Consider the following 17,806-nt stretch of genomic DNA (forward strand, 5'->3'; position numbering starts at 1 on the left):
AGGCAGACTCTTCGCCCTCCACCCCTTTGGTCCTCATAGAACCAACCTGCTGAGCAGGCAGAAAAGACTTCCTATGTTTGGAGATGGAGACCAGGTCCCCTCACCCCCGCTCTGGGGATGACCTCTCCCTGTCAATGGGTTCATCCTGTTCACCTTGCCTGCACCCAGAGGTGTGTGGGTCAGGTCCTGACAGCAAACAGAGGCTTGAGAACTGGGCGATTTAAGGAGAGGCTCATAAAAATGCAGGCGCCAAGGGTGACAGCCCCAAATGGACCTTGACGGCGCTGTCCTGCTGGTGCCTCCCGCGGGCCCTTTGCAAAGGGCAGCCTCCCGGGCACCGGGTGAAGGAGCGGCTGAAGGACAGACCCCGAAGCCACCCAGCACGTCGGAGCAGCCCTGAAGCCCCACGAAGACGCCAAGTGTCTACTGTAATTCCACAGCCAGTACCACTAGGACCTGGAAAGGAGTCCAGAGAGTTCTAATGTGAAGTCTCTGGCCTCGAGAAAGCTACAATTGTGTCAGGGAGACACGTGACATACACGTGAACTAAGAGCAAACTAGAAGAAAACAAATGGAAATTCGTTGGTAATATTAGCAAATTTACAGCACTTTCCGTTTTACAGTTACTTTACAAATGTTGTTTCATTTAGCGCTTCTCAGAAGCCCTTGACATAAATAGCACCGTTGTCTTTTGTTTTGCAGATGAGGAAACCTGGGCTCAGGAGGGTTAAATAACTCACCCGGACACACCGGCTGGGAGGGCTGGGACTAGGGCTTGCATCCAGGTTGTTACTGAAAATTCTCACAGACCCCAGAGTTCTGGGGGGCTCAGAGAGGGGACTCGGGGGCAGCAGGTCCTGGAGGGCGCCCTACTGGAATGGGGGAAATGTGAACGGTTCAGGTGGGGGCAGCACCCACACCCTCCAAAAGGCTCGCGGGCCAAGGGAAGGCAGCCCTAGGTGACACCCGCCAGCGACACAGTCCTACTCCAGCAAAATGTCATTTACAAAAGTAGCAGCCGTCTGGGTCTGGCCCAAGGGCCGCAGCTCCCCGACCCCTGGGATAGGTGAAGGGGAGATGGACGGGGCCTCATAGGAAAGCCCAGAGGCTGGGATGAAGGTGGCCGTGAGGTGGGCAGCCCCACCTGGGCTGGAGTTCTGCAGAAATCACGGGCACAGGGATGTGGGGGGATAGTGTGTGCGTCAGCGAGGGCCGCCATAACCACGTACCATGGACCAGGCAGCGTGAACAGCAGACATTCATTTTCTCACGGCTCTGGAGGCTGGAAGCCTGAGATCGAGGTGTCGGCAGGGCTGGTTCCTTCTGAGGCCCTGAGGGGAGACGGCTCTGGACCCCTGTCCTTGGCGTGTAGACGGCCTCTTCCCCACCCCCCGGGTGTATCCCCATCTCCCCGCCGTGCGTGCCTGTGTCCAGATTTCTTCTGATAAGGGCACCAATCATAAGGGATCAGGGCCCACCCTTGTGATGGCGTTTTAATTCAATCACCTCTTTAAAGACCCCCCAGCTCCAAACACAGCCACACTCTGGGGTTCCAGGGGTCAGGATTTCAACCTGTGAATTTTGAGGGGACACATGTGGCCCTAACAGACAGGATGGAGCCCGGTTACGGGGGTTTGGGATTCCAGGTTGGAGTCAGCAAGGCAGGAAATTAGGACTCCTTTTGCTTGTTAACCATAACTTGGATCAGTACTTTCGGAAAAAGAATACTAATTGGACCACTTGTATGCAAAAAAGATGATAAAACGGGTGTCTGGCCAAGTAAGAGGCAAAGGCAGTTCTCTAGCTCCATCTGTGAGTTCGTAGGAGGCTGGCGACTAGATCCTGCCATCGGGCCCGCCCAGGATTGGCAGTTGGGCCGGCCCTGGAGAAATGCAAGTTCAGGTTGGCTGAGAAACACCCTCAGTTCCTCCGGCCCCTGACACCCCCGGGATGCCTGGCCCTGCGCCCCCAGGCCTCTTCCACCAAGAGCCGCCTGGAGGATTCCTCCACCCGATGGTGAGGCTCCCAGCTCAGGTCTGGGCACTGCTCTCAGCCAGTCCCAGGAGAGCCCAGCCGCTCCTGCTGCTCCAGCCCACAGACAAAGGCAGGCTGGCGTGGTGACGGAAGGCTCCAGACTCCAGACTCGCAGGCCTGCCCACGTCCGCCCACGTCCGCCCCTCGACCTCTCACCTGGAGCTTTGCCCTGAGGCCGTCTAGGCAGTCCCGTTGCACAGGAAGGTCTGAGGCAGAGGGTAGGGCGGTAGCTGGTGTGACAGGGGGTCCCCAGATGTAATGAGTCAACCCGCAGGGGCCTCGCGAACCCCAGTGCTCCAGAGGACCCCAGTCTCCACGACCACTTGGGTCCCGTGCACGCCCAGCACGGTTCATGTAGTTTCCAGTCTGAGATTATCCTGTGGTGGAAGTGGCTTATTACAACCAGCCTGCCCAGGACCCACACGACTGCTCTGTAGCAGACCTGGGACGTCATCAGTTCCTGGGAGATGAGACCTGAGCACCTCCCTCGAGATGCAGAAACGTGGTCCTATGAAGCGCCGTTCGAGCACGTTGCCCCCAGGAGTGGAAGTTTGGAGAGAGAATCCGTTCTTGGCAGGATGGTGTCTGTACGGCTCACTGATGCTCCTAAAAATGTAATTACGTTTCCGCCACCTGCAGCGGCAGCTGTTAATTACTCTTTCATGAGAATCTCATTTTCTTTCGGAATCTTCTCAGCAGAAGCCGAGGGACAGGACAGCCCAGAGACCCAACATTTGATCCACAGTCCCTGGTAACGGTGAGGTTAGAAAGTCAGGAAACTAGCCTCCCCTCAGCATCCTTCCGGAGTCCACTCAACAGCACATTTCATTCCTCAGAGGCCGTTCTTTACAGGAAAGGTGCGCCCTGGCCCCTGGATTCTCTGCCGTCTTTCTGCCTCAGTTTCCAACCCACCGGTCATCTGAGTGGCCAGTGGGAGACTCAGGCTTGCCGCCTCCCCAAGAATAGGGCCCAGCATTAGCAATCCCAGCCTCGGCCGGCCTGGACTCTCAGTTTCCAAGATGAACCCAAGGTGATCTCTAGGGTAACAAGTCCCTAAACGGGTCAGCTGTGGCCTCTGTCTAACCCCTTAGAAATAGAAACACAGACCATCTTCACCCCATCAGGTGCTTGTGGGATAAGCTATCACAAATTAATAGGAACTAATATGTGGATGTAAACTGTTATTTAAAGCGAGGAACCTTTAAATCCACACCTTGACCCCGAAGAGCAGCTCCCCAGAGACTCCTGCCCACCATCAGGGGCATGACTGGAGGCTCTTCCGACCACGTTCCACGCGGGCGGCTGCCGCCTGTGCCCGTGTGACTCACCAGGCCTGGTCAAGTTCAGTTACAGAGGGAAAGGCAGTGTTTTTATCAAGCTCTTTCTAGTATTTTTAAAGTGATCACATAGCTATTTCTGAAGTCAAACAAGATGGGACAGTATCGATGCCAAAGCCAGAAGCTGGTTGAGCTTCTGTGTAGCAGGTCCGTGACCTGGGCCCCCGCCGGCCAGGACTGTCCCCTCGGGCGTCTGTGTGGACAGACAGACTTGGAGGCTGGCAGCCCGTTACCCCACCGACTGCCAAATCAAAGACCCCCACGATGAGACGCTCACCTGAGTGACCCTTGTCCTTCTAAACTGACATGTGTCTTTCTAGAAGGGAAATTTGCTAAGTCATCCATTTCAACTCTTCAACTCTCAGCCCTGTTTTCGTGTAGGAATTTTGAGAAGTGAACAAATAATGCTACTGGTTGTAAAGTTTCCATTTATTCCAAGCTTTGTGTTGGTTGTTTTTGGTTTTGGGTTTTTTTGGTGTGCGAAGCATTGTTTTAAACTATTTTCTTTTTTTTATTAAAGTATAGTTGCTTTACGATATCATATTAGTTTCAGGTGTCCAATATAGAGACTCAATATTTGTATAGACTATATTCCATTGAAAGTTATTATAAAGTACTGGCTGTGTTCCCTGTGCTGTACAATACATCCTTGTAGCTTATTCATTTTATACATAGTAGCTGGTACCTGTTAGCCCCCTCCCCCTATCTCTGCTCTCCCCCCTTCCCTCTCCCCACAGGTAACCACTAGTTTGTTCTCTGTATCTGTGAGTCTGCTTCTTTTCTGTCATAGTCACTAGTTTGCTCTATTTTTAGATTCCACGTATAGGTGACGTCATACGGTATTTGTCTTTCTCTGACTTATTTCACTGAGCGTAACACCCTCCAGGTCCATCCATATTGTTTCAAGCTTTGAATTGTGAACATAAGTGTGCTTCGGAGACGGCTGTTTACGTGGGGTGAAAACAAGCCTGACCCTTTCCTCTCATGACCGAATCTTCGGGATTCCCACTAACAAGGAGGAATGAGTTGGGACCCTCCTGGGTATCCGCCTCCTCAAAATCAGTGCCCACCTGCCAGTGTAGACACTTCTGCGGGAGTGACCCCTTCTCCCCAGGATCCATTGTTTATTTTGTGTTGTTAATTCATGTGATTTGGGGTTTGGGTCCTATTTTGTTCTGCGTTCTTACCTGTTTTGATTTATCAATTTTTACTATCTCTTAGTTTGTTTTTGGAGGTTAGCGGGACGTCCTCTGTGCGGTCGCCAAGTCCCCTGTTTCTTTCTTTGCCTGAGGCTGACCCTGAGCTCTGTCCACGTCTTACTCCTAGTTTTCGACTCTGATATCTTGTCTGTGAGAGGAAGTGCCCGAAGGGCTTGCTTGGTTAGAAGGAAAGGGAGTTCGCTTGGTCTAATCGCCCCCCAGAAACCCATTGTGACGTCCCCCATGCCCCCGTGCGTGTAAATTATGTGCTGGTGCCCACGGGGTAGGGCGGGAGCGCGCGTCTCCTGGTGTGCGTGCGCGTGCGTGCGCGTGCATGTGCGTGCGTGTGTGCGAGGGGAGGATAGCCTGTCCCACCCGAAGCCACCACCTCCTTGTCCCTTCAAATGTATCAAGTCAGCGGACACGACAACCAGCGGTGGCTGAGCCCTGTTGGGGCCTTTCCTGTGAGGAGCGCCGGCCAAGGTTGAGGTCACTGAAGGGGCCACCTGTAAGCGCCGTGAAGTCCAGCACCACCGTCTGCCTGCTCCCCACGCACCTGTGATGCCCCCAGAGCCCCATCTCGTCTGGGGTGTAGCCCCGGGGGCCATCGAGGTGAGCACGGGGTGGGGGCCCAAGACACCTGTGATCCGGTCCGAGCCCCCAGCCACTGTGTGACCCGGGCACCCGGCCCTTCCCTGGACCTCACTTCCCTGTCCTGTGACGAGAAAGCTGGGCGATGTCCAAAGTCCATCCAGCACCAGGCTTCCTTGAAATGACATCTGGATTTGTTTTCACCCGAGTTTATGGAGAACGCGTCGAGGGTGGACACAGGACGGTCCAGCGTGTGGGAAGCCGTGGGCTTTCCGGCTGTGTCTCCCACATTCTCAGAACGAGTCTCTCACACCTGCCCGACTTGACTTCATCCAAAAGAAAAGAAACCGGGAACGCCCCCCATCCAGCAGCATCCGTACGACCAGTAGAATTATCCGAACAGCGTGATCAGTTCTTGGGCTGTGGCAGCCCCGGGGGCACTTGTCACTGGTCCCACGTCACCGGACGCCACACCCTCACTCATGCAGGTTCTGTGGCCACTGAGGGCTCCTGACCTGCCCGCCAGACGAGGGCTGCTGACCTGCAAGCAGGGCTGAGCCATGACCGAGGATGTGACGGCCATTCTAAAGGACACGGGCGGGAGAAATAAGGAACTCCTTGTGTGTCATGTTAAAAGGGCCATAGAAGATGAAAAAGGAGGAGAAGAACTCTTTTGAGATAAACTTTTATTTGGAATAAAAGATAATAATAAAGGAAATGGCTTCTTCTAAGCCACCAAACTGGGCTCCAAGCTAGAAAGCTCTGGCTGCCCTGGAAATGCAGGAGGAGCCTGGGGACGGGATGGGCAGGTCGGCCATGGTGGACTTGGACGGGTTGTGTCCCAGCTTGGCCTGTTGACATGGAAACATCAGGATGCGTCGGGAGGTGGTTTTCTTGCCGTCTGTCTTCAGGCCACATCTCATCTCAGTGGTTTGGTGGGTCCCACACGGAGACTCCTCGTTCCTGTGTCTGCAGTGGGATGCTGGAAATGGCTGTCCCCTTTGAGCTCTATTTCAGGCTCTGTTCTCAGGACCCAGCATGCAGGACTCAGGACGAGGGACAGACCCTCCTCCAGATCCATCAAGTGGCTCAGCCCCTAGAGCAGCCCTTTCCACAGACAGGCTGGGCCCTAAGTGTGGGGATGAAGCCCCTTAGAATGGGGAGGGGGGTTGGGAAGAAATAAGAAAAATAAACTACCGTCATGAAAGCAATTCTTTTTACAGCAAGGAGCAGACGCAAATGGGAAAGCGTGTGCAGCTTGTCCGAGGGCAGGGGGTCGAGGGTAGAGGAGGGACTCGGGTCAGTGTTCCCAGGCGTCTCCTCCCACTATCCCACTTAGAGTGTCCCGGGTGGCAAGGGTCACCCTAGACGAGCAGCGGGCATGTCAGTCGAGGACATGGGACCCGGTCGGGGGCTGCAGACTAACCGTTCTCTCCCCTCTTGCCTCCGCGCCTCACTCTGCATCCCTTCAACCCGGCCCTGCAGTGAGCATGCCCACCAGTGAGACCGAGTCTGTCAACACGGAAAACGTGGCTGGAGGCGACATCGAGGGAGAGAGCTGCGGGGCCAGGCTGGCGTGAGTAGGGGCGGGGGCGGGCAGGGAAACCGAGTCCTGGGTGGAAAGGGGAGCCCTGGGGGCAGTGTGGCCCTGGCTGGAGCTGCTCTGCAGTCCTGTGCTTCCCGGGCAGGGGTCTGACTTTGGGATTTTGAGCCCCTTTCCACGCCATCAGAGAAGTGTGTGTGTGTGTGTGTGTGTGTGTGTGTGTGTGTGTGTCTCTGTGTCTGTGTCTGTGTGTGTGTATGTGTGTGTGTATATGTGTGTGTGTATATGTGTGTGTATGTGTGTATGTGTGTGTATGTGTGTGTATTGTGTGTGTCTGTGTGTGTGTGTCTGTGTGTATGTGTGTGTCTGTATGTATGCGTGTGTGTGTATGTGTGTGTGTGTGTGTGTATGTGTGTGTCTGTGTGTATGCGTGTGTGTGTGTGTGTGTGTGTGTATGTGTGTGTGTGGGTTGGGGGGCTCTGAAGTCTGTCTCTTCCCAGCCCCTCACCCCTCTCTCCAGAGCAGCTTTGTTGGGTTCCCTGGGTCCTGCTAAGCACCCTTTCATTTCTGATAAATGTGACCTGGAAGAAAAGCAGACAGGCAAGAAAATACACCGGGAGACGTGGGTCTTACCTGCAGCTCTGAGTTACCCACCCAGTGAAGGGAGCACAGGTGTCTGAAGTGCAGACTCAGCTAATAAAAGTGCACCTGTGCCAGCCCAGCGACCCTCCCCAACACAAGCCCCAGCCCCCAGCTTCCCGAGCTGACTGGGGCCCAGGACTGGGCCAGGTGTGCGGAGGGACGGCCCCCGTGGCTTACCACCATCATCCATCCGTCTTAGCTCCATCTTAAAAATGGACACCAGCGGTCCCTGGGAGATGTCCCCCCACCGAGAAATGAAGGGAAAATGGCTTAACTGCTAAAAATGAGCAAACTGCTGGTTTCATTCCCAGAGTCCACAGATTGAAGCCATGTTCCTTTAGGGGTCAGGCTGACCTTGAGCGTCAGGCCTCCTGCAGCTTCCACACTCCACGGTGGGAAGTGGGAGCTGCTTGTCCTGGTGCCTGGGAGATGTAAGACTCACCCCAGAAACCGCAAGGGCCGGCGCACAGAGGGCTCGGAGGAGGACCAGCCCCGAGGTGCCTGGGCGTCTGAGTCGCTCCGTCGGTGGAACGGCTCCTAGCTCACCTCTCCCCGCCAAGATGCCTCCGTATCTGGGCCTTTTCAGAAGGTTCGGGTACATCTAACCTGGGCCGGGCCAGCCTCCGAGCGAGGGGCGGGAGGGCCGGAACAGACTGTTTCCAGGTCACATGGGCCTCACCATCCCTCACCCTGACAGCGGCACCGGGGAGTCTGCACTGCTGATTCCCAGCATCGCTGGGAAGCAATTGTTGTCCAAATGTTGCTAAAATACAGTGCTAATTACGTTCTGAAGCAGCGGGCTGAGCCCTTCCCTCTTACCTCCTGTTGGAACCATACAAACGCACGCTTGGGATTCTGGACGTTGGCCCCGGGCGGCCATGCTAGCAAAGGTGGATGGCAGGTCCCCAAAGGGTCGGAGGGAAGGTGACGAGGACCCCGCCCTCTGGCTCTGGGCCCACGTGACAGACCCGGAGAGGCCGTGGCGCTGGCGCTCAGTCACTGGAGAGTGTTTTGGGAGCTCGAGGCCCTGTTGGAAGGAGGCATGTTCCCACAGAGGGAGGAGGCATCTGGAGGACGTTCCCACAGAGGGAGGAGGCATCTGGAGGACGTGCTCTGCAGGCGTCCATGGCTCTGTGGAAATGGGCCGCCCTCCCCACGAATATCCGAATTTACGCGCCTACTCTGTGCGGATAAAGTGCCTTGTCGCAGTGCCGGGATGGCAGTGTGTCCTTAACAAACTACCGTCTTTCCCCGCCCCGCCCCAGACAACGATGGAAGAAGACCGCCAGCGTTCCTGGTGGGGAAGCAGCGTGGACGGGCGGGGGCTGGGGCTCAGGCTGTGACAAGCAGGGAGAGGCTAGCGTTCCTGAAGCGGAGAGCGAACAGCCCATGCAGCGGGAGGAGGCCTGGCTGAAGATGCTTCCGAGGGGGCACGGCAGACAGACAGGGCCCGCAAAGCGATGTTTTGCTGGGGAGGGGGCAGCCGCGCAGGGGAGGTGGTGAGGGGAAGGAACTGTCCTTCAAGTCTGAAGACAGAAGCGATACAGACTGAAGTCACCCGCGGGGCTGCAGGGTGTGGAGGCCGGGGCTCCGCTCTGGACCACGTGCTGGAGACCCCAGCATAGAAGTGATGGGTGCGGTCACGCGGCACCGGGGTTGTCCACGGGGCCAGAGGCCAGGGCTGAAGGCTGGGAAACCGACGCGCAGAAGGAAAAGAAGAAGGTACAGATGAAAAGGTGCCAGGAGAACAGACAAGCACAAGCCCGGAGGCCACCGGGAGAGGAGCAGCAAGCCCGGGCTCTCCGCTCACACCCTCATCAGGCAGCAGGCGCGCTCGGTGCTGGGCCGAGGTGACACCGAACCCGAGAGCAAGGTGACACCACCTCCCTGGAGCTCCCAATCTGGTGTGAAAGTGACACGGAGCCGTCACTGTAAGTTGGGGAAAGCATTCAGAAGGCAGCGTGACTGTAATGCAGGGTTAGTGATGCAGAGACGCCTTAGACTGGCAGCTTAGGGAAAGCTGCTTTGAAGGAGGGAAGTTTGAGCTGAGAACTGGAGGGGGCGGAGGAAGGAAGGATCTTCCAATCAGAGGCAACAGCGGGTTCCGAGGTGCTGGGGGGATGAGGGAGAGAAGGCAGAGCGTCCGGGGCAGGCCTGGGTGGGAAGGGGCGGGGCTGGGGGCGGAGCAGAGCCGCGTAGACCCTTGATGGCCTTGGTCTTTGTCACAGACCGTGAGAAATCGTGGAACACAGCTGGTTGGTTTGGTGAGCTTTCCATCCTTGAGGACCCTCGGACATTAGGAAGAGTCTGTGCGGGAGCGAGAAGCCCCGAGCGGCGGGCACTCAGCGCAGCGGCTGCCGTAGCAGCTCTGGGGGTGATGCGACGCGGCTCAGGCCGGGGTCACGTGCGGAGATGGAAAAGGGCTGCATTCTCTGTGTGTCCTAATTGCAGGAGCTGCAGCCTCGGGGCAGGCGGGGCGGGAGCGGGCCGCAGGGGACCCTCCCTCCAGACGTGAGGCCGTGGACGGGGACAGGCAGTGACCCTGGAGCTGCTGGGCCTCGGCCTTCCTCAGAGCGGAGGCAGGACCATCTTCAAGACAAGAAGCCCACGAAGGAGACTGGCACTTACGGGACAACATTGCCTGAGACTAGGGCGCAGCTGGCGTCAGAGAGGGACACACGGACTTCCACAGAAGTACTCTGGGATGGACCGAAGGCGGGGAGAGAGCCGCGCGCCAGGAGTCCCAGATCTGGGCCTGGGCGGCAACCTCAGGCTCGCCCCCTGGGACGGGCAGGGCGGCTGCCCGTTGGCTCCTAGAGGGGCCTGGGGACCGCCTGCGGGGACCCCCTGCACCTCTTCTGTGCCTGCGGCTTCTGCAGGAGAGGCCCCGTGAGTGAGGCAGGCTGCACCTTGTAAAATGGCAGACCCCAATCCAGCTGGTGTGTGCGAGGTCCCTTTAGTCTCAAAGTGCACAGTTCTATAGAGAAGGTAGAGTCAGAAACGGGCTCCGATGCAGAGGGTCGATGATACCGATGGACGTGCATCTCATCACAGAAGTGAGCTAGGGGTCCCCGGATAGCACGGGAGGTTCAAGCTAGTGGGTCCCCAAGAGGAGGACTGTGACGGGGGTCCACACCAGCCGTGCATGGAGTCGAGGACATCGCCTCAGACGTGCGTCAGCCTAGGTGGTGCCTGCAGTACCATCTGACGGACGTTAGGGCGAGTCAGGAGGATTCGGGGAATCGCTGTGTCACACGGCAGGGAGCAAACGTACGGGCTCACGACTCCGAGAAGCGGAAAGGCTAAGCATACAAGCAGCTCCCAAGAAGTTCAAATATTTGTCCAATAATGACAAATGCAAACTGAGCAACTGAGTGAAGCAGAGGGAGTTCCGGGCGTGTCTCCCGTTTTAAACCTTCACATCAGCAAAGACAACCACGGTTTCCTGGGAGGTTGGTTGTGGAGGCCTGAGGGAAAGAGGCAGCTGGGCTGGACAAGGGTCAGGCCCACCCAGCAGGGCTGCGCTCGCGGCCTTACATGCGAGGTACCCACTTTCGGTACCTGCTGCTCTTCAAGAATCCACGGGAAACATGGGGAGGAAATCCTACCTTGTGGAGCAGTAACTGGGGGGAGCCCGCACGCCTTCTGAGCAGGCCGGTCCCAACCAGGGTCTGGAGCAGCCGGGCCCCCCGGTGTTGTGGCCTCGCTGGGATCCAGGGGCCGGCACCGCCGGCTGGAACGCAGGGCTGGGGCAGCGGACACGGCGCCCGCAGGCTCCCGGCTCCCCTGCCCACGGGCGGCGTGAGCAGCTCTCCAAACCCCGAGCTGGTGGTCACCTCCCAGGACACGAAGGCTGCGGAGACCGGGTGCCCCTGGTCCCACGAAGTGCACTGACCCTCCTACACGGGGAGTGTGAGGCCCTCCGCTCTCCCATACCTGGGCTTCCCTTTGTCTCCAGACACGTGCCCCCGAGGACCCCCCTCCTTACCTGGGGTGCTCCAGTAACAAAGAGCTTGGAGGGATGAGTGCTTTGGACCCAGTGAGCCTGGAACGATGCTCACAACCTGAGAGCGGCAACAGCAATCAGGCTTCAGCGTGGCGTCCAGGCTCGCACGTCAGGACACGCAACCACGGGGGAGAGAAAGTCCCCCTCCATTTCCTCCGCCTCAGAACATTCCAGAACACCCAGGAAGGAGCCACAGCCAGTGACCACGCTTACCCAGGACGTCATCCCCAACGGGAGCCCTGGTCCTCCCGCGCCGCGTCCCAGAGCCACTGCCTGGGAGACGCGAATGCTCAGACCTCAGTGCCCCACGTGGGACTTCTTAAGAACCCGCCTTTGCTGACGACCCACCGGACTGAGAGGAAGGCTTACGGGGAGGGCGTGTGGTCTGCACTGAAGGCCCCCGAGAGGCCTCTGGGAATGTCCGAGAGAAGGTGGAGCCGGGCCAGGCCCTGTGGCAGAGCTGCCGGGCTGATGACCGCCCATGCTAGCTCACGTCCCTCAGCGAGGGGTCAGCTGTCCAGCAAGCCTGGCTGGGCTAGAGGAGGGAGCACCCCGGCCCCCACCATCCAGGCGCAGCTGGAAGACATTTGTTTTTCCTTTAAACTGTGGCCCTAAGTAAGATGCCACCAGTGGCCCCGGCCTCCGCCCACGTGCCGTGTAACGTGATTGAAACCTGCAGCCCTCGCAGCATCTTTGGGTGGGAAAGGTTATCAGCTGGCTCGGAGCAGTAAAGGCTGCTGGCTCTGGTTCTCAGTGCCCCAGAGACATAATTATCTCATGCACGATGGCTCTGCCACCTGTCACATCTTCTGGCTTATTTTTTTTTATAAAAAATAGCAAGAGGGGCTGATTTCTTGCTTCGCAGCAGAGCTCTCTCTGTGCTGAGCTGGGACAGGCGGATTTTGTCCCCTCTTCATCTCTGACCAGCGCTCTGCACCTGCCTGCCCGTCCGAGCACGGTCTCCCACCCGCGGCCCTGCCAGCGCTCACTCCTCAGACACCAGGGCCTTCCCGACGTGTGGCCTTCCACAGGGCCATCTCAGATGCCTGCATGATCTCTGCCCCCAGCCCGGCTCCATCCGGCCTCCCACGGGCCGCAGGGCCTCCTGGAAGTTTCCACCTTTCAGTACCTCCCCCCTTCTCCAGAGATGCCCCTCGAGTCAGCCACCAGCCCACCCACTGGTGCTTCTGTCCACAAGTCCCCAGGTCTTTAGGGCTGCACACCACTGCCAGCATCCGGGGTCTGTGCTCAGCCCCGGCCTGTTTCCTTGGACCCAGGCTCCACGCTCAGGCCAGGTGGTGATGGGGCCGGGCTCCTGTTCAGACGGCGCTGGGCCTCTGCCAGCCTGTTCCCGCCTGCAATGTCCGAGGGCCACGTCTGCAGGAGGGGCTCCTGTCCTCCACGACTGTTCTCAGGGCGTGGCCCCCAACCCGCTGCCCGACCCCAGCTGACGGTCTGAGAACACAGCACCGTCTCCGGGGGCCACGTCTCCACCTAGAAGATGCTAGATACGTAGGTTTGTGGGCTGGGCCAGCCCTCGGTCTCCCCTTCAAACACACAGACACCAGGACGTGCTGACCGCAGGGCTGTCTCTCCGAAGCTGCTCTGTCCAGCGCCCGTGTGGTCACCTGGGGGCGTCTGAGAAAAGAGGGAAACGTGTGTGTCGTTTGGTAACGTCTCCTCTTTCCCTTTCAGCCACAGGATCTCCAAGTCGAAGTTTAGGTGAGTGAGATGCTCCTTTCCTGCTGGGCTGGGGACACCCCCGGCTGGGGGCTGAGGGGGGGTCAGCGGCGGGTCTGCTTTCCTTCTGCGCGGCTCTCAGGAAGAGGCTCGTGGATCAGACCAGGCGTGGCTCCGGGCTTGGGGCTTGGGAGTTAGTGATTTTGGTGGCCCCGGCCCTAGGAGGTTGTGAGATGCCATGTCCCCCCCTTGTAAGATGAAGTCGGTTGAAGTAAGCACGTGGCCACTGCTGCTGTTCTCGGCCATGTGCACGGAAGTGAGGGCTTCAGAACCTTCCTCGCTGCGCCGTCCTCGCTGCGCCGTCCTCGCCCTGTCTGCCCCTCCAGCCTCGCCCCCCGCGCATCCCATGGTTCCTGAACGTCCCCCGTCCTCTCACACGTCCAGGCTTCCGCGTGGAGCCCTCCTTCCGTCCGAATCGCCGCATCCCCGAGCCTCCCCTGGAGAGCTCGGGCTCCTGTTCAGAACCTCGCTGGTAGCGCATCTCCACACCTTCTGCAGACTCCCCACCCTCCCCCCAGCGCTTCGCTCAGACCTCTGTCACCGCCCTCCCCACGCGGGCTCCCGTGTCTGCAATGGGCTCCGTGAGCCCCTGAGGTGCTATTTGCAGGGAGCTGAGCCGGGCGCCCGGCGGGTAGCAGGCTGTCCGCCATGTGCACTGGATGGACAGATATGTGAGTAGGGGTGGGGATTCACTCCCACAAAGCCTGTACGAGCCAAAAACGATAGTGTTTAGGTTTCATCATTGATCTAATCCTGCTTCCCCAGCCTCACCTGGGGCAGGTGCATAAATAACATTGAACTGTAGTCCAGCCGAGCAGTGTAGCCCAAGGCTGCCTTTTAAACTGGCCCTTAAGCTAAGTGTTCAGTTCTCTTCTTTCCTCTGCCCAGCTCTTCTCCAGGGTGGAGAAGCGGGGCCGGGACTTCAAGACCCCGGGAGTACCCAGGCCTCAGTGAGGACGGGTCCTGGGGTCCAGCCCGAGACCCCTGCTTGTTCCTCTAGAACCGGGCCTGCCGAGGGGCCACAAGTCCATCTGGTTGGGCCTCCACCCACGGTGTCCGTGGGCCCCATGTTGGCCTCTGGCCTTGAAATCGTTGCCTCTGGTCCCCAGGCTCTTTGAGCCCATGGACACCTCCAGGCCCTCCGTGGACAGGCTGCAGGAACCGGACGCTCACCTACGCACCGGCCGCCTGTCCCGCTCTGTGCCTGCCTGAGTAGAGCTCTAGGCTGAAGGCTGGCATCCCCCAGGGCCCCGCAGACCCTGTGCTGCACCCAGGAGAGGCACCTTCAGCCCTGACGTCCTGGCCTCCCCGTGACTGTCTGGCTGTTTCTAGAGCCTGGCGCTCGGCCAGAGAATTAAATGAGGATGCTGGTGTGGGACCCTCTCCCCTCCTGCTGTCACCTTCTGCTCCCATGTTCCACTGCGGCTGGAAAATGCAGGCTTTCTCCCCTTCCACTTCCTCTGAAGCCAAGACCTCCTTCACATAAAAATCCTAGGGTCAAGTCTCCCAGGTCCAGCTCTTGTTACAGGAGAAAGCTCAAGAAACGTAGAAAATCCTTTGTCTCCGTAGCGCACGGACCTTACTGCTTTCTCTCCAGCGTCTGGAGAAGCGGCTGGCGTTTAGTGGGGCCTTAATAGATACTAAGTGGAGGGACGAATGGATCGTCCTGCCCCCGCATGGCATTAGGCTTGACGCAGACTGAAATGAAAGCTCTGTTTTACAGCCAAAGCTGAGAAAGCACTTCGTGCTTCTGCAGTTCCAAAGCCCCCATGCAGGGAGAGAGTAAAGGGGTATAAAAATACCTTTGAAAATATTTCCAAAACATCATTCTCATTACATGAAAATGGGTGACTCATAAATGAACAAATGAATGCATGAGTGAATGAACGAACAAACGTGCTCTGGGGGGTGGGAGAGAAATCACAGACTTGCCTGGACTCGCTCCAGCATGAGATGACCCGGGAGACAGGGGGCGTTCTGTATCCAGTGCTCTAGGGTGTAAGCTGTGCTCTGGAAGAAGAGGGGCACGGGGGTCCACCTGGACCCCTGGACTCTGTTTTGAGACATGGCTCACCCTGCTGGTACCAGATCCCCCTCTGGGAAGGGCTCCTCCCCCTGCAGCTACTACTCAAGATACAACAGAAATACACAGAGAAGATTCTGTATTCATTCCCAGAAGGCTTATGACTAGTCAGTTGGCACCATCAGTAAACCCTTTCAGAGGAGGACACTGAGGCTGACAGAGGCCCGGGGCCACGTGGCTCGCGCTTGGCCAAGTCGGGACCCACGCCCAGGACCCGGGCTCTGCACCATGTGATGAGGCTCTGCCCAGGGATCCGAAGCCGTTTCTGCCCAGCTGTGTGTCTAGGGGCTGCAGCGAGGGGTCGGGGGCGCTCCAGGGCACAGCTGTTGAGTTAGAAACATAATGCCGGACACTCACACCCTTTGTAAAACTTTCTAGCAGCCATGTTAAAAAAGTGAAAAGGAGCAGGTGAAATTCATCTTAATATAGTTTATTTAAGCCAGTGCGTCAAAAACATTATTTCAATATGTAATTAATATAAAAAATGGATGACATATTTTATATTAATTTTTCTTTGCAATCCAGTGTGTCCTTTACACTCACTGCACGCCCATTTTGGACTGGCCACGTTTCATGTGTGCAGTAGCCACAGGTGGCCAGTGGCTACCGCACTGGACAGTGTGACCCCACAGGGTCAGACAGCAGCTGCCTCATCTACACCCTACAGTCCAGTGGTGGTGTCTGTTTAGGGGATAACAAAGGCTGGCAATGGATTGAAAATGCCATTGAAATCACCAAGGTCGACCCTGAGAAACCTCTGTCTGCTGCAGACGCAGGAACGGTGTCCTCAGCCCTTCTGTCTGTCTGATTGTGGCAGCTCACACGGGTATAGGAGGCACAGGAGAAAAACAGAGTAACACGGGAAACGGAGAGAGAATTTCTGCAACTCAGAAGTAACCTCGTAAACAGTGAAGAGCCTGTTTTACCCTGAAAAGAATCTAAAATTGGAGTTAAACGCACACACCAAGTATTCTCGGTCATTCTCTCAGCTTAACAATGACAAATAATAGAATTTGAGCCTCAAACTGGCCTGTTCCATTTGCAAGACGGTGATACAAAGTCACAGGGTCTTTAAAGGAAATATTAGAGCAGAGGTTTTAGGGAAATTTGGGCAAATTAATGGACTTGTAATATTAGGGCAATGTTAGGGTGTTCCCTTGGTAAGCCAAGTCTCTACTTTGAGGAATAAGGAACTTGGCAACATGTGGGGCTCAGAATAGGACCTAGTTACGGAACAGACGCCCCTGAGCGCCTTCCGCAGCGTGAGGGGATTAGCCAGATAACATGTTGGGGCTTGGATCTGGACGTCACAGCGGTCTGAAGTGAAGCCCTCGGGGGTCTGAGGCCGGGAGCCCTGTCTCGCCCGTCTTCAGAGAAACGTGCCTCCGAGGTCCCTTCACCTCTGCCATCCCATAAGCAATAAGGCACATGCCCAAATTTGCCCCAGTCGCTAATAACCCATTTTTTGGTTACTTTTGTGTAAAACAGTTAAATGTTAAGGATTTTCTGGGTTGCTTGTTCTCAGCTCTGGCCACTGGAAAGAGCCCCAAGTGTCCACCGTTTGGGTGCTGTCTCCTGTTCTAGATGCTTGTCCAAAATTCTGTGCCGAGCAAACTCCTTCAGGAGCACTGCCCCCTCCTCCCGACCCCATCCGCGGGGTCCTAAGCCCCGTCCACAACGCGGAGTGAGTAAGTGTGTGTAAAGTTTGTCTCTGCTGCCCTACCTGCCTGCCGGCCCAGTGGTCCTACTGTGTAAGACCACAGTGGTGGGCTGTGAGCCCATCACAAAGGACAGGATGCAGCCCCTTCCCCTCAGGACCCTGCGATCTCAGTGGAGAAGCCGGAGTCACACAGTAAAGATACTGACCTACAGGAAACGGAGCATCGCGTCCTCTGGGGAGGCTGGCTGGCACCCCACGGTGGGCTGGGCTGCCCTTCTGTGTGCCCCTGGGGCACCTCTACTAAGCCCGCCTGGCGCGCGGCACCCTCGGGGTCCGTATCACCGACCCGAGTTTCCCGTCTGCGTGTTAAGCTGAATAGCTAGTACTTGGCTCGGGGAAGATGTTTCAATAAATGTTTCTTGAACGTGTAGCTAAGTGAGCAACACGGACAGTAAGTGTGACTGGAACTTGGCAGCTGGGACGTCTAGAAAAGTGCACCGCCGGGAAGCTGGGGCCCCTGCTGAGCCCTGAAGCAAGGCCAATGGCTGCTCTCTCCCAGAAAGGGAGGCTTGGTGGGGGGACAGCCGTGTCGATGGAAAGGTAGGAGCCGGGCCAGTGCCGGGAAGGGGTCAGGCGGGTCCAGGCGAGCGAGCAGAGCTGTCCGGTGGGAACGCAGCGACGCATGGGTTTGAAGACGTGCGAGAGGCATGTCCGTGCTGCCGTCACCTCCAGGTCTGTGTCCGGGAAGTTCCACTTCTCGAGGGGACAACGTTCCCAGTGAGAGTGGAGGGAACGTGAACAGCAGGCACATTCCTCCTCCCTGTTTTATCGTTTAATTTCTATATCCTCCGCGCATATGTAAACACACAAGTGCACTTACACATTCTGATAAACCATTGCATTTATTGTGCAGTAGGAAGCGTTACCAGGACACCAGTTGTCAAGCAAAGCTGTATTTTGAAGGGTGGGAG

At 57.2% G+C, this 17,806-nt stretch overlaps 1 protein-coding gene across 10 annotated transcripts in view; it reads left to right on the plus strand.

The window, feature by feature from the left end:
- The window catches only part of CACNA1C (calcium voltage-gated channel subunit alpha1 C), a 485,400-nt gene that overhangs the window by 363,179 nt on the left and 104,415 nt on the right, over window positions 1–17,806 (plus strand). For all 10 annotated transcript variants that reach the window (XM_073789178.1, XM_073789179.1, XM_073789180.1 and 7 more), the window contains exons 10-11: window positions 6,647–6,737; window positions 13,048–13,074. In XM_073789178.1, the coding sequence (XP_073645279.1) occupies window positions 6,647–6,737; window positions 13,048–13,074 (118 nt within the window). The remainder of the gene's footprint in view (window positions 1–6,646; window positions 6,738–13,047; window positions 13,075–17,806) is intronic.

This window comes from Tursiops truncatus, chromosome 11, assembly GCF_011762595.2.
Source record: "Tursiops truncatus isolate mTurTru1 chromosome 11, mTurTru1.mat.Y, whole genome shotgun sequence".
Taxonomy (NCBI): Eukaryota; Metazoa; Chordata; class Mammalia; order Artiodactyla; family Delphinidae; genus Tursiops; species Tursiops truncatus.